This window comes from Triticum aestivum, chromosome 5B, assembly GCF_018294505.1.
Source record: "Triticum aestivum cultivar Chinese Spring chromosome 5B, IWGSC CS RefSeq v2.1, whole genome shotgun sequence".
NCBI classification, from domain to species: Eukaryota; Viridiplantae; Streptophyta; class Magnoliopsida; order Poales; family Poaceae; genus Triticum; species Triticum aestivum.
In genome coordinates this window covers 678639508-678653589 of record NC_057807.1, presented here as the reverse complement: position 1 = coordinate 678653589, position 14082 = coordinate 678639508, and the positions used below count along the sequence as shown (strand labels likewise).

Sequence of the window (14082 nt, the reverse complement as noted above, 5' to 3'; positions counted from 1 at the left end):
ATGATGCACGAGGCCGGCCCGGACGGCTACGAGCGCGTTGCACAGGGCCTCCTTCCGTTGTTTTCTTTTTAAGAGAGAATTTTCCAATCTATTTATCAATCATGGTTTAGAAAAAAATTCTTTGAAGCCCTTTGGTATGTATGGGTTTTTCAATTGTTTTGGTTTAAGTAAAGGAATTTTATAGAAAAATTCTTTGAAGCCCTTTGGTTTATAGAAATATATTTCTTTTTTATTTCTACGTAACATAGGAATCAATCTTTTTTTACGGGGAATAGGAATATATTAGCCATTTAGCTTAGTCCCAATAAAAAAGTCCATATCAAGTGAATTAAATGATACTATCTCTTTCTCTACAGAAATGAAGACACATGTCATCTCACTTCCTATGATTTTTCTATTCCTATGATATTATTATCCTATAAACCAAAGGAGACCTGTTTTTTCTTGACAATTTTCACTCATTAAGTGGAAAATTCATCAATGAAATAAAGAGAAATTGAGTGCAGCAAACAAGTAGTACACCCAGCCAAGAACTTTACAAATGTAGATACAATGAAGGAAAGGGGTTTCAGGGGGAAGAACAAAGAAAAGAAATACTACTCTAGTGTGCCAGCAATCTCGCGCTCTTGATTCCAGATTGCAAGTTCCGATGAAGTCACTCAACTCGCATTGAAAATCCAGCTGTTTCTCTCTAGTGTTCCAGATTACAAGTCTGCCGCCAAATGAGCATGCAAAGAGCTGACAAGTCTTTGCGGCGATGCAATGGGATGTTGTCAACAGTATGGAGCCACCATTGGAGAAGGGAATTAATTAGTGTCCTACCCCGGCCGAAGGTCGAACCGATAATTTCACAATGCTAATGAAAATGTTCCTGTTGCAGGAAACACCCTGTGCAAAACAGGCAACTTGGATTGCTTGTCATTGTCATTAAGATTGGGAAAAGCAGTTGAATTACAAGGGGTATTGCAACCATATGTACCATGTACATCCACGACAGCACTTGGTACAAATTACGTTCTCTCGCGATGATCTACCCCTCGCCACCTAAAGCGTCTCCCAAAGTCAGAATTCCTCCATCGCCTTTGCTTGCCATGAGATTGGTTGAAGCAACATTTTTGTTGAAGAACCTCATGTTTCTTTCCAGACAATAATCAGCCCCGCTAGCTTCTTGGCTTTTCGAGCTGGCATCCAATCCAAAGATGAGCGCCGCCAGGCTCTAATAGCATCATTGACCGTAGGGGTGAGATGAAAAAATCCCATCTGATTTAGGATAATGAAACATACCTCCCTAGAAATTGGGCGAGTGATCATGAGGTGATCAATCGAGTCGGGCAGCTGGTCACAAAGGGGGCCTTTTGTTGAGTCTCGGTAACGCCTCCTCTAAGGTCTGTCTACAGTCCAACACCTGTAGTGAAGGAAGAGCCGAGTAAAACATTTCTCTTTTCGCAGAGCAATATTCTTCCAGAGAGCTCGCGCATAATCAACTTGCGCTGCGCCGAAGAAGAAGGCCGGCGAATATGACGAGCTGGCGGGGCGCATGTACCATTAGACGCAAGTCTCCATCAAAATGCATCGTCATCCTCTAATAGGGGAGGGTCCTTAGAGATCTCCTGCCATAGCTGGAGATGTTCAGCCAGCGGGTGCATAGAAGGGGTGCCCAGAGGTCCGAAATCCATGTGTTATTGTGGCGAGCCTCCGCCACTGGTCGAGAAATTCCAACTAAAATTTGATGATCTCCAAGCTTATCAATGCGTGAAGTGTAAAACAGATGGGACGGACGTCGCAGGAAAGAATTTTCTTTTTGTGTGATGATGGTCACTCCAGAGTCCAGACGTGATGCTTGACTTTTAGAAAAAAATCTATAGCACTACATTATAGAACGGAGTGAGTATTACTTTTCAAGCTTATCAACACGTGAAGTGTAAAACAGACGGGATGGACGTGACAAAGAAAGATTTTTTGGGTGTGTGTGTGTGTGTGACGATGGTCACTCCAGAGTCCAGACATCCCCCACGTGCCTCAGCGTATGCATTTGTGTCTCGATAATCAGCCCATGCCATGCATCAGGGTGCATGCTTGTGGTAGTACAACTTGTTGAGATATTTTCCTGAGATCCTCTAAATAATCAAATCGATTGGCCACTGTCCACCGTGCTCTGCTCACACCACCCATCTCGTGCATGTGATGTGCATCTATAAATAGCCACCCGGTTGATCTTGGAGCTCTCACACACCCTCCCTCCATCCCTCTCATTGCCCTTAGCCACACACAGCACCAGAGCACGTACGTGCGTGTCCCCTTTTCGATTCGAACCAAGATGTTGAGCGCTGGCGGCATGGTGCCCGGGGCAGGGGGGCTCAAGGGCTCCTTGGTCCTCATCCCTAAGAAGGCGCTCGACTTCCACGACTTCCATGGCACCGCCATGGACGGCGGCACCGACACGGAGCTCTTCGGCGGCGGAGTCACCTGCCAGCTCATCAGCTCCACCCTTCGCGGCCGGGGTGAGCACTCACCACTCCCTTTAACCCACCGCACAGCCACAGTGCACGCACGCGCACTTTTTTCATTTCAAAGTAATCCCTCGGGCTCATTATTGTAAGATGTTGTAACATTTTTCTTATTCGGATGAATATAAACACATTCGGTCCGTGTACAGTTTATATTGAGAACATGTTATATTTGTACGTGGTGTGGTGCAGCTGCAGGCAAGGCGAGCCGCGGGGAGGTGGGCGAGGAGGCGAACCTGGAGCCGTGTCTCCTCCTGAAGAAGAGCCTGCTGAGCGAGGAGAGGTTCGAGGTGACCTTCAACTGGTCCATGGAGCTGGGCGTGCCGGGCGCCATCATCGTCAAGAACAACAGCGACACCGAGTTCTACCTCAAGACCATCACCCTCCACGACGTGCCCGGCCACGGCGGCGCCGTCGTCTTCGTCGCCAACTCCTGGGTCTACCCGCAGGCCAAGTACAGCTACAACCGCGTCTTCTTCGCCAACGACGTGAGTACTCCATGCATTTTGCTTGCTTTGCTATATATAGCTCATTGTCTAACCAAGAGGTGGCCCGGTCCGTTGTGCACGTACGCACGCAGACGTACCTGCCGCACCAGATGCCGGCCGCGCTCAAGCCATACCGCGACGACGAGCTCCGGAACTTGAGGGGCGACGACAAGCAGCAGGAGGGGCCCTACGAGGAACACGACCGCGTCTACCGCTACGACGTCTACAACGACCTCGCGCGACGTCCTCGGTGGCTCCGAGGACCTCCCCTACCCGCGCCGCGGCCGAACCGGCCGGAAGCCCTCGCCCAACAGTGCGTCTCCCTTCCTTTCTTTCTCCCCGTAACTATATGGGTATTGACCGACGTGTACTTGATCTGACGACCGAGCCGCATATATGGCATGTCGATCATGGTGCAGAGCCCGACCACGAGAGCCGGGGGGAGACCGTCTACGTGCCACGTGACGAGCAGTTCGGGCACCTCAAGGCTGACGACTTTCGGGACAACACCATCACGGCGCTGGTGGGCACCATCATGCCGATCGTCTGCACGCTGCTCGACGACACCAAGGGCGAGTTGGACACCTTCGCTGACATCCTCAAGCTCTACAAGGACGGCATCGAGGTGCGCAACATCCCGGTCGTCGAGGAGGAGGGCAACATCCCGGCCCAGCTCCAGCTCCAGCTCGTCAAGGACCTCATCACCCCCATGGCCCTAGACGACTGCTTATACAAGCTCAAGCTCCCCAGGCCGCACATCATCAACGGTACGTACTATAACTATACTATACTCCTACTACACTACATATACCTACCTAAAACAAACGCTTGTTATTACTCCAGTAATATTTAGGTAGCTAGAAAATTAATTTATGGTTAATTAAACCGGATATATATATATGCACTTATTCCATTATTCTGGAATGCTACTGTAATTGGGATCGCAAAGAGGACGAGAAAGCATGGATGACCGATGATGAGTTCGCGAGGGAGATGCTGGCCGGCGTCAACCCCTTGATGATCAAACGCCTCACCGTAAGTCAACTCAACAATCAACCAATCCATCCATCCATCCATATATATATGTACTCAACCGCGTGCGTGCGTCCGTGAGTGCAGGAGTTCCCTCCCAAGAGCACTCTGGATCCTAGCAAGTACGGCGACCACACCAGCACCATCACCGAGGCGCACATCGGCGAGCGACTCGAGGGCCTCACCGTGCACCAGGCGCTCACCAGCAACAGGCTCTACATCGTGGACCAGCACGACAACCTGATGCCGTTCCTCATCAACATCAACAAGCTCGAGGGCAGCTTCGTGTACGCCACCAGGACCCTGCTCTTCCTGCGAGGGAACGGCACGCTCGCGCCGGTCGCCATCTAGCTCAGCTCGCCCCGGCTCCAGGGCGACCTGACCACCGCGGAGAGCACCGTGTACACGCCTGAGGACACCGGCGTCGAGGGCTGGATATGGCAGCTCGCCAAGGCCTACGTCGCCGTGAACGACTACGGCTGGCATCAGCTCATCAGCCACTGGCTCAACACGCACGCGGTGATGGAGCCCTTTGTCATCGCGACTAACAGGCAGCTCAGCGTGACCCACCCGGTGCACAAGCTCCTGCACCCGCACTACCGCGACACGATGAACATTAACGCCAAGGCCCGGGGCTTGCTCATCAACGCCAACGGCGTCATCGAGATGACCGTGTTCCCGGGCAAGCACGCGATGCCCATGTCTTCCATGGTCTACAAGAACTGGAACTTCACCGAACAAGCTCTGCCCGACGATCTAATCAAGAGGTTCGATTATTAATTTCCGATGACCGGTCGTCAATGTCGACTGATGTGGACCGTGGTAGTAGTAATGATCTTGTTAATGCAGGGGCATGGCAGTGGAGGACCCATCGAGCCCGCACAAGGTGCGGCTGCTGATCGAGGACTACCCGTACGCGGCGGACGGGCTCGCCGTCTGGCATGCGATCGAGCAGTGGGTAGCAGACTACCTGAGCATCTACTACCCCAACGATAGCGTGCTGCAGGGAGACGTGGAGCTACAAGCATGGTGGAAGGAGGTGCGGGAGGTCGGACACGGCGACCTCAAGGATGCGGCGTGGTGGCCCAAGATGCAGACAGTGGCGGAGCTGATCAAGGCCTGCGCCACCATCATCTGGATAGGGTCGGCGCTCCACGCGGCCGTCAATTTCGGGCAGTACGCGTACTCAGGCTACCACCCCAACAAGCCGTCGATGAGCCGCCGACCGATGCCGGCGCCGGGCAGCACGGAGTACGCGGAGCTGAGGGACAACCCGGAGCTGGCCTTCATCCACACCATCACCAGCCTGTTCCAGGCCCTGGTGGGCATCTCGCTGATGGAGATCCTCTCCAAGCACTCCTCCGACGAGGTGTACCTGGGTCAGCGTGACACGCCGGCGTGGACATCAGACGCCAAGGCACTCGAGGCGTTCAAGCGGTTCGGGGCCAGACTGGTGGGCATTGAAAAGCAGGTGGACGACAGGAACAAAGATTCGCGGCTGAAGAACCGCATCGGGCCGGCCAAATTCCCATACATGCTGCTCTTCCCCAACACCTCCGACCACACGGGCGAGGCCGTGGGGCTCTCGGCCAAGGGCATCCCAAACAGCATCTCCATCTGATCGAGGAGGTCCATCTCTGCTTGCACCCGAACTAGCTAGTGTGGGAGTTCTGTCTGTGCATGCTTGCCATGACCTCAATAAGGCAATAATGCGTGCACGACGGATCCGATTTACACGCGGAAGCGCAGCTGGCTACTGCCTACTGGTTAATGCATCGTCGTTTAGAGAAAATTTCCCTTCTTTTTCCCAATAATAAGATCTATGTTGTGATGCTCTGTTTGTCAAAATATAGTCCAACCCTCCGGTATTGTTATAGTCTTCGGCTTGGGCGTTTTAAGCTCCTATATGTTACCTCTGTTTTTTTGGTCCAAGTTCAAGTTTCCCAAATTGTATCCGACCTTTTTTAATAAAAAAATGAGATACTTCTTTGATATCATTTGACTGAAACTCGACAGAAACTAATTTCTTGCTTACAGACAAGAAAACAAAGAAAAGAAAACATAAGCCGGTGATACTACATATGACATCAAACATTAAGTTCCATAAGTGAGCATGAAATCTGATAAATAAATACTCAGATGCTAATTTCCTTTGGAGTGATCCTCCTGGGGGTCAGAAAAATCATCTTGCTAACTGGCCATCTCTTGGTATGAAAAAAGAGTTTGGTGGTTCAGGGGGTGCCTAACCTTCAGGACTTAAAATGTTTGTCTGATGGGATCATTCATTAAGAGGTTTATTCAGGTTGAAGGTTCTCTTTGGGGCTAAATTTAGTACCAGAGATCCCAACATTCTGTGTTGTCATGATGCCCAACCTTCCAAATTTTGGAAAGGGATTATGCGGGCATCTAAGGCTGTTATTTTAGGTTATCAATGAAAAGCAGGTAACAGGAAGCAAGTGAGATTCTGGAAGATGTTCGGTTCGGTAACTCTCCCATGGCAACTCAGTTATGCGATTTATATTTCCTAGTTAAGGAACATGGAAAGGTTGTACCTAATGTCTGGGATGGTTGTCAAATCAAATGCAGTTTTTAGAAGAAACTATAATGTTGAACTGATGGAACAGTAGTATGAGCTGGAGGCTTTGGTCCAATCTGTTACTTTGGTAGATGAGGAGGACACCTTGTTATGGAAATATGAATCTAATGGTGCCCCTACTCATCTAAATCCTTGTAGGCTGTTATTAACTTTCGACGTGTTCAACCAATTTTTCCGCATGCGGTTTGGTCTTTGAAAGTTCCACCCAGGATACAATTCTTGTGGTTGTTGTCTCAGAATAAGATAATGACCAGGGATAATTTGAGAAAAAGGGATATCTAAACCTTAGGAATGTGAACATTGCAAAGAAATAGAATCGATGTTTCACTTATTTTGAATGGGGTGGGATAGAAGGCCTTCGTAAGAGGCTTGAATGATCAAGCATTTTAGAACATCGGCGACTAGGATATAATAAGGAGAGCGGGTCGCCCTGCCGCAAACCCCTGCGGCACTTGAACGAAGGCCCTGGTTTACCATTTAGGAGGATGGCAGAGTTGCTAGACCAGTTTAGATTGTCCACCCAGTTACGCCAGAGAGGAGGAAACGCTTTAGCGCGCATGATCGAAGACACGGCATCCCAAGACACCGAGTCGAACGCTTTGTGGAAGTCAAGTTTGAAAACAATGCCGGGTAATTTTCTTTTATAGCAAGTTTGGACAATGTTTGTGGCATGTATGAAGTTTTCCGCAATACCACGACCCTTAATAAACCCTGTTTGGTCGTGGCATTGCGGGGGTATATATAGGCTTCTCTTTAGTCCCGGTTTGTGGCTTAAACCGGGACTAAAGGACAACCTTTGGTCCCGGTTCCAGCCACAAACCGGGACTAAAGGTGCTGGGCCAGGAGCGAGGCCCATTGGTCTCGGTTCGTGTCTGGAACCGGGACCAAAGGGGTCAGACGAACCGGGACCAATGGCCCCGAGGCCCGGCCGGCGCCCTGGCTTCACGAACCGGGACTGATGCACCCTTTGGTCCCGGTTCGTGAGTGAACCGGGATTAATGCCCTTATCCTGGCCTCAACCAAAGCCATGTTTTCTACTAGTGGTAGGGAAAGACAAAGCATTATGGAAGAAATGTTCTGAAAAAGATTAGAGAGAAAAAAATAGATGAGTTTTTGTCCTAAGAAACCGATAGTTTTTATTTGCGGGAAAAAAATCAATGAGTTTGCTGTTAATTTTTCTTTGTGATTTCATCAGACTCTCTATTTTTCTTTGCGATTTCAATAATCAATAAAATAAAAGGAGATCCATTGATCATATGTTGTCGACATCAATTCAGCCAGAAATTGCAAGTAAGGCTATCACATTGAAATTGCATGTAAAAATAGGCACTATGATGAACTTGCCGGTCAAGTGAAATAACGCCAAGCAAAGCGAGTGGTGGTTATATTATTTTTCCAAATTAGGCAAAATGAGCACGAAATAGACCTACTACTTGCTTAGTATATGTGTCCCTGTAGAATGGCGCGTGGCAATTTTCAAGCGTAGGCGACATCAGTTGTATCCAAAAAAAATCAGTGCCTTCAACGGCAAATTCAACCAGGTTGTGATTTTTTTTTCAAGAATACGTCATGGAACAGCGTATTAATTTCATAGAAGAAGTGGCAAAGAAGCCAATTACACCATAAGGCATAGACAACACCAGATAGGCTCTAGTAGACCATCTATCAAAGAGCTATTCCTCGCTAGCTAGCTAGTGCATAACCCAATAGCTAGCTAGTTAGACGACGACGACGACGACGACTACAACCCTGTTTTGTTTACTGTTTGGTGGAAGAGTTGCAGTATACTTCCCCAGTGTGCTTGCTTGACCAAGTAAACAAAAAGAAGCATATGCAACAGTAAACAAAACAAGCTATTGCCTATGTAATGATCAAATGGCTTTAGTCTGATTCTAATCTAGTTTCATAGATTCAATAAAATTTATTGCCTGGCGGCATGCTCATGAAACAGTTTTAATTTACCAGACAGACAAAGACCAACTGAATAAGCATGGATGCACAAACATGCGTCAGAACTGGTCCAAGTTGTATAATTTTAGGCTTGGGTGGCACGTGTTGCTTTTGAAGCCAGCTGGACTCAATAGTTGGAGCTTTCAAGCACTTTTTGATTTTGTGGTTACTCAAGACAGAGTAACTTCGGAGTACTCTAAACTGAGTAAAACTGGATTAAGCAGAGTATGTAAGAAGCAGAACAATGCCGAAGCCACAATCTGAAATCAGGAACAAAAAACCAAAGTACACCTACAGATTTGCGTACCTCTATGGTAGTAACATGCCAGCTTGGCCATGCTCTGCCTTGAGTTATTGCAGCACCATGAATCTGTCAAACAGTAAATATAACTAAGCATTAAAGGATGGTTTTAATATTACTACAGGAACATGAATTTGCATTCATAATCTTGGTAACAAGTGCCAGTAACAATTTACAACAGGAAAAAAAATGACAACTAGAAACAACCGCAAAAGTACTGCAGTAATATTATTTTGCTCAAAAAGTACGAATTCGCTGCAGTAACAACACCTGACATGTAGTCTACTTTGGTTTTAATTAAGCATAATCAAGCCATGCACAAGACATCATCATCTCTTGAGCAGCAGAAAATTCTAGCTCAGGACAAGCCCTCATATCTCAGCTGGTCATCCGAACCTCCTTTGGGAGAGAATTTTAGAGATTGGACCAAAGCTAGGAGAGCAAAGTATACAGTTTTTAAAATGGCACTGTATGCAGATACATATACGATCACCCTTACGGACGCCACAAGAAAATTATCAATCTTGCAGAAGTCAAAATTCTCGACAGAAATCGTGCATATACATTTTATATAAATACAAATTAGCAAACTTTTATCACAAAAATTTCCACATAAATGCTATACTACCCTATGTACATGAGTCATGAGCGATTCTTTTTAGAACATTTTGAAACTTGAAAAACTGTCCAAGCAAGCTTGGGTTCAGGCGTTCAGCAAATCCTTGTCGAGCACCCAGCCCTTCAGCATACTCAACCATTGTCGATGTGCGTGATATAGAACTTGAAGAAAAAAAAAATGCATTAGCAGCCCTATGCCATAATGGATATGATATCTCACTGAAGCCTCATATATACCCAGTATAGCAATTATGTAGCAATGCGCGCTAAGTAGACCCGAATATGAGGGACATGTGTATGCAGAAAAACAGCCAACTTAAAAGAGAATCCGTTTTTCCCATGAAGGATGTACAAGATTAACTAGCTATGAGACATTTGGAATAGAACCATACTTCTTTCATGTATTTAGGTACAGAAAAACATAGAGAAATGTGTGTTCATGATTTTTAGTAAAAGATCTTATCTAAGAAGGAAAATCTGTGAAATCAAACTGGAAATTATAATGCATCAAAAACAACTGCAATGATCATTGTAGCATTGCAGTCTGACCAAGCATATGAACATCTTCATCTCACTACATGGACATTGCAGTTTACTAGTATGCGCACTGTAGGCCAAACATGTGCAACAAATAATGAACTACTACTCAAGATCTTCCCTGCAGTTTTCTGGAGCTACTGAAGCAGAATAAAACCTTACAAGATCTTCAGGCAGCAATAAATCCCCATATCTGTAGTTCCCCGAACATATAGCTCAAGATTCAGTTTACATCTTATAACCGTCACTCAGTCAGTAACTTTGCTTTGCTAAAAAGAGAACACTAACTAAATTCACAAAATTAATTAAGGCATATTAGTGAGCCAGCATGCAGAAACCGTCATCATCTCTACTTCTCTAGAGCGAGACAAACGACTAGCTATAGACATGCCATTATTATCAACTCATCGAAGTTCGAAGGTACTCCTTTTGAGAGATGAATTTAGAGAGTTGGGAAAGCAAACTGTCAAAATGGACTTAAAAGGCTACTGTCTGCAGATGCATTTTCAAGCAAATTAAACAACGGGGCATGTAGTTCCTACTGCAGCTGCAAGAATCGGAGGTTCATTACAAGATATATACTCCATTCACTAACTTACGCACTCCAACGACATGGGGAAACTATCAAACTTACTGACAAAAGCGAAAAAACAATGTGAGAAATCAAGCAAGCACCACTGAACCAAAAGGGCTACTGAATAGTGACATAATTCATCACAAGACCCTTGTCGCCTCCAAGCTGAACCAAAAGTGCTACTGAATAGACATAATTCATCACAAGACCCCTGTCGCCTCCAAGCTTGTCATCTTTTTTCTTGATGAGAGTGGCCTTCTAACCTTAGGCATATTCAACCATACCTTGTCAATGTGCCGCGTCACAGGGCATCACCCTTTCTGCAAACATAGATTTGTCGGTGTGATTCCAAAAAGGTGATGCCATGATACTATATAAATTGCCAATTAAGTAAGCACAATTTGTTGTATTAGCACCCAAAGTTTGGTCAGGAACATTTGAAATGTAACTTTATATCTGATTAGAGATTCATTGTTTTGTTTGTTCCACAAACTTATATGGAGTATTAATTAACATTTTGTTCCCTAAATCACAAAAAAAAAGACATATAGATACAGCTATAGTACCTTGTGGATTGTAGAAACTCATGTATGGAATCAAAGCACGAAATTCCTCGCTCTTCCATATCTCCTTCCATCGCTGTGACTTGACATTCATCTCGTAGATTCCCAGGTCTGTGGTCACGAAAACGGTATCACTGCCCTCAACGGATCCAATCAGTCTAAGTCTTTCCTCGGGATTTTGGATGGGGAGAAGATTCCTGAGATCGATAATTGTACGTTCACTCCATGACCCAGCTCTGTTGAAATCCATTTCTCTGGACCAGATGTAGAGGGTTAACCCATCCACATGTGCAAACCCCAAACTGCCATCCTGCATCGCCATGAGGATAGCGGCACCGTAAATGCCAGGCCCCACAAGCGGCACATCAACCAGTGATAAGCAACTACATCTCAAGTCGTACTTGAGAATTTCTACATGGCCATCACGAGCATACACAAGCATGAAGTGAACTGCTTCTTTGACGAGGACAGGGGGCATTCGGTCGACGAATGCGTCGGCTTCAAGATGAAGACCAGAGCACGGCTCGCCCCAGTGATGGTGATCAAATATAGGGCACGGCATGCTCCAGTCACCGGTGTCCGGCAACGACACGCACGCCTGCGCAACGCATCCGGCACCATCGTCTTCACGCATGCCCAGGCCAACAAAGACGACCTCGAAGGGGCCGGCGTGACACGCGCCGTGGTCGCAGCCAGGCACGGCGCAGAGCACCGCGGCCCCATAGCTGTCGTTCACTAGGTCGGGCTCCGGCAGGTCCTTCCGGCGGCCCGTCATGGGGTCCCAGACGACGACCGCGATGGGCAACATGTTCTCGTCCCCAAGGAGAACGCGGCCATGGCGGCAGTCCCACGCATCGTACTTGTGGTACCCGCAGTCGTCATCGTCGGGGACGCGCGCGCCGAATTTCGTGGTGAGTGTGAAGTCCGGGACGGGATCTTTTCCCTCCGGGCCGCAGCCCTCCAGCCAGGTATGAAGGAAGCCCAGCATGGGGGGAGGTCCATGGCGCTCACGGTAGCGGCCGCGGAAGCGAGGGCCGGTGAGGCGGCCGAGCCAGAGCTTGCTGGCGAGGGAGGCGCGCGCGAGGTGCTCTGGCTCGCCCGGCGGGAGGCGGAGGAAGATCTCCTCGAGGAGCTCGTCCAGCAGCGATGGTACCGGCGGCGGCGGCGGCATGGTCGGTGGGAGCGGCGAGGATTTCGGGAGGGGAATTTTTGAGCCGTGTTGTGAGGGGGAAGGCGGTTGCTCCCACGGTTCGGTTCAACCAGCTCGGCGTGGGGTTTCCGACAGGTGGGGCCAGGAGAGTGGCTGCCATAGCGTGCGTCGCCGGCGGCTAATTTGTGCTGCTTGGATGCTTGGGTTTCGTTAGAGCATCTCCAACCGTCCCTCAGAGCATCTCCAACAGCCACGTCAAAAAAACGCGCGCGGGACGTTTTCGCACGCTCCAGCGGTGGCGGAAAGTTAGCGCGCGGGAAACGATTGCGCGCCTGGGGGAAAAGGCGGCAGCTCGCACGCTAGATTTGGCGCACCGCGTCCGGCGCGCCTATAAATTGCAGCGCCCTCTGCCGCTCTCTCTCGCTCCCTCTAGCGCTTTCTCTCCTCGACGCTGACACGACACCATCGCGCCACCATGACGCCTCGCCGCCGGGGAGGTTCGAACTACCGCGGCGTCCGCGTGCGTTCGTCCGGCACCTACTCCGCCTCGATCCGGTTGGGCGGCGACGTGCGCCTCAGCCTCAGAACCTTCGACACCGCCCAGGATGGCGCCCGCGCGTACGACGCTGCGGCGTGGCGCCTTCGGCGGTCCCATTGGGACATGAACTTCACCGACATGGCGACGCGGGAGCGGGCACAGGAGTTGGCGCCTTTCCCACGGCTTATCACCGACGAGGATCGGCGCAGAAACCGGAGGCGAGAGCGCCGTCTCAGCCTGGCCGAGATGGACGAGGAATCCATGGCGCTATGGAGGCAACGCTTCCCGCAAGATATTATCAACGAGGAACAGTTCTTCGCCGAGAGGAGGGCGGAGAGAGAGAGAGGAGAGGAGGAAGGAGCGAGCCGCCTATCGCGAGGACAAGCGAACGCGGAAGGCGGTCGCTAAATACAACATCGCGCTAGGAGATGCGTCGTCCTGGGACTCCCGCGACGAGCGGTTCCTTGACGCATACGCTCCGAAGTCGGAGGAGGACATCACCGAGGCAGAGTTCGAGTCGGAGAATGACGAGTAGTAGTAGTTTTTCATTTTTTTTTGTATCGTAGAACTATATAAATTATCTATTGTAGGAGAAGACTATGAACTATCTACGCATTTTGTATCATAGAAGCAGGCTATGTCCCGAACTATCTCCATATTTGTAATATCGAAACCAAATATGTATCGAATCACTTCACAAGAAATTTTTTTTGAAATATAGCGCGCCTGGTGGAGCGGCTCAGGCGCGCTTTATTTTGCGGCGGCCGCTGGAGCCAGCGCACCAACGCGCGCAAAACCTGGCTCACCCGGCGCTATATTCTGACTTTTAGCGCGCCTTGTGTTGCGTGGCTGTTGGAGATGCTCTCAGGACGCCTCAGGACACCTTTTTAGGCTCGGTTTTAAGCTTAGACGGCGCTTTTTGCCAAAAAACGGCCCAGTCACGTCCCCAGCGCCCCCCAGGACGTCGAAATAGTGCCGGCAAAACCAGGCGAAACCCAACGCGTTGAGGGCCTCTTGGGGGCGCTGGCGGAAGTTTCGGCGAATCGTGTCGCCACACGTCTTCTTTTTCTTGGCCCACTTAATCATTCTCCTCACAAACTTTTGCTTCGGGTGGGGTGTGACTGGGAATATGCCCTCTACATGCCCCCATATTTCGACGGATGACCCCCAAGACACCAACTTTTTTGGTTCGGTGGTGTTCTTGGGGGCTCCTTAGAGCATCTCCAGC

General features: G+C 49.0%; 1 protein-coding gene and 1 pseudogene across 1 annotated transcript; one reads left to right on the top strand and one right to left on the bottom strand.

The window, feature by feature from the left end:
• Nucleotides 1–1963: 1963 nt before the first annotated feature.
• LOC123114143 (putative linoleate 9S-lipoxygenase 3) lies at nucleotides 1964–6024 on the top strand (annotated as a pseudogene).
• Nucleotides 6025–10544: 4520 nt separating this feature from the next.
• LOC123117606 (uncharacterized) lies at nucleotides 10545–12441 on the bottom strand. Its single transcript, XM_044538326.1, has 2 exons — nucleotides 11170–12441; nucleotides 10545–10923 (listed from the first exon to the last, which is right to left on the bottom strand). The coding sequence occupies exons 1-2, from the start codon at nucleotides 12335–12337 to the stop codon at nucleotides 10892–10894; spliced, it is 1200 nt and encodes a 399-aa protein (XP_044394261.1). The 5' UTR covers nucleotides 12338–12441; the 3' UTR covers nucleotides 10545–10891.
• Between the last annotated feature and the right edge of the window lie 1641 nt (nucleotides 12442–14082).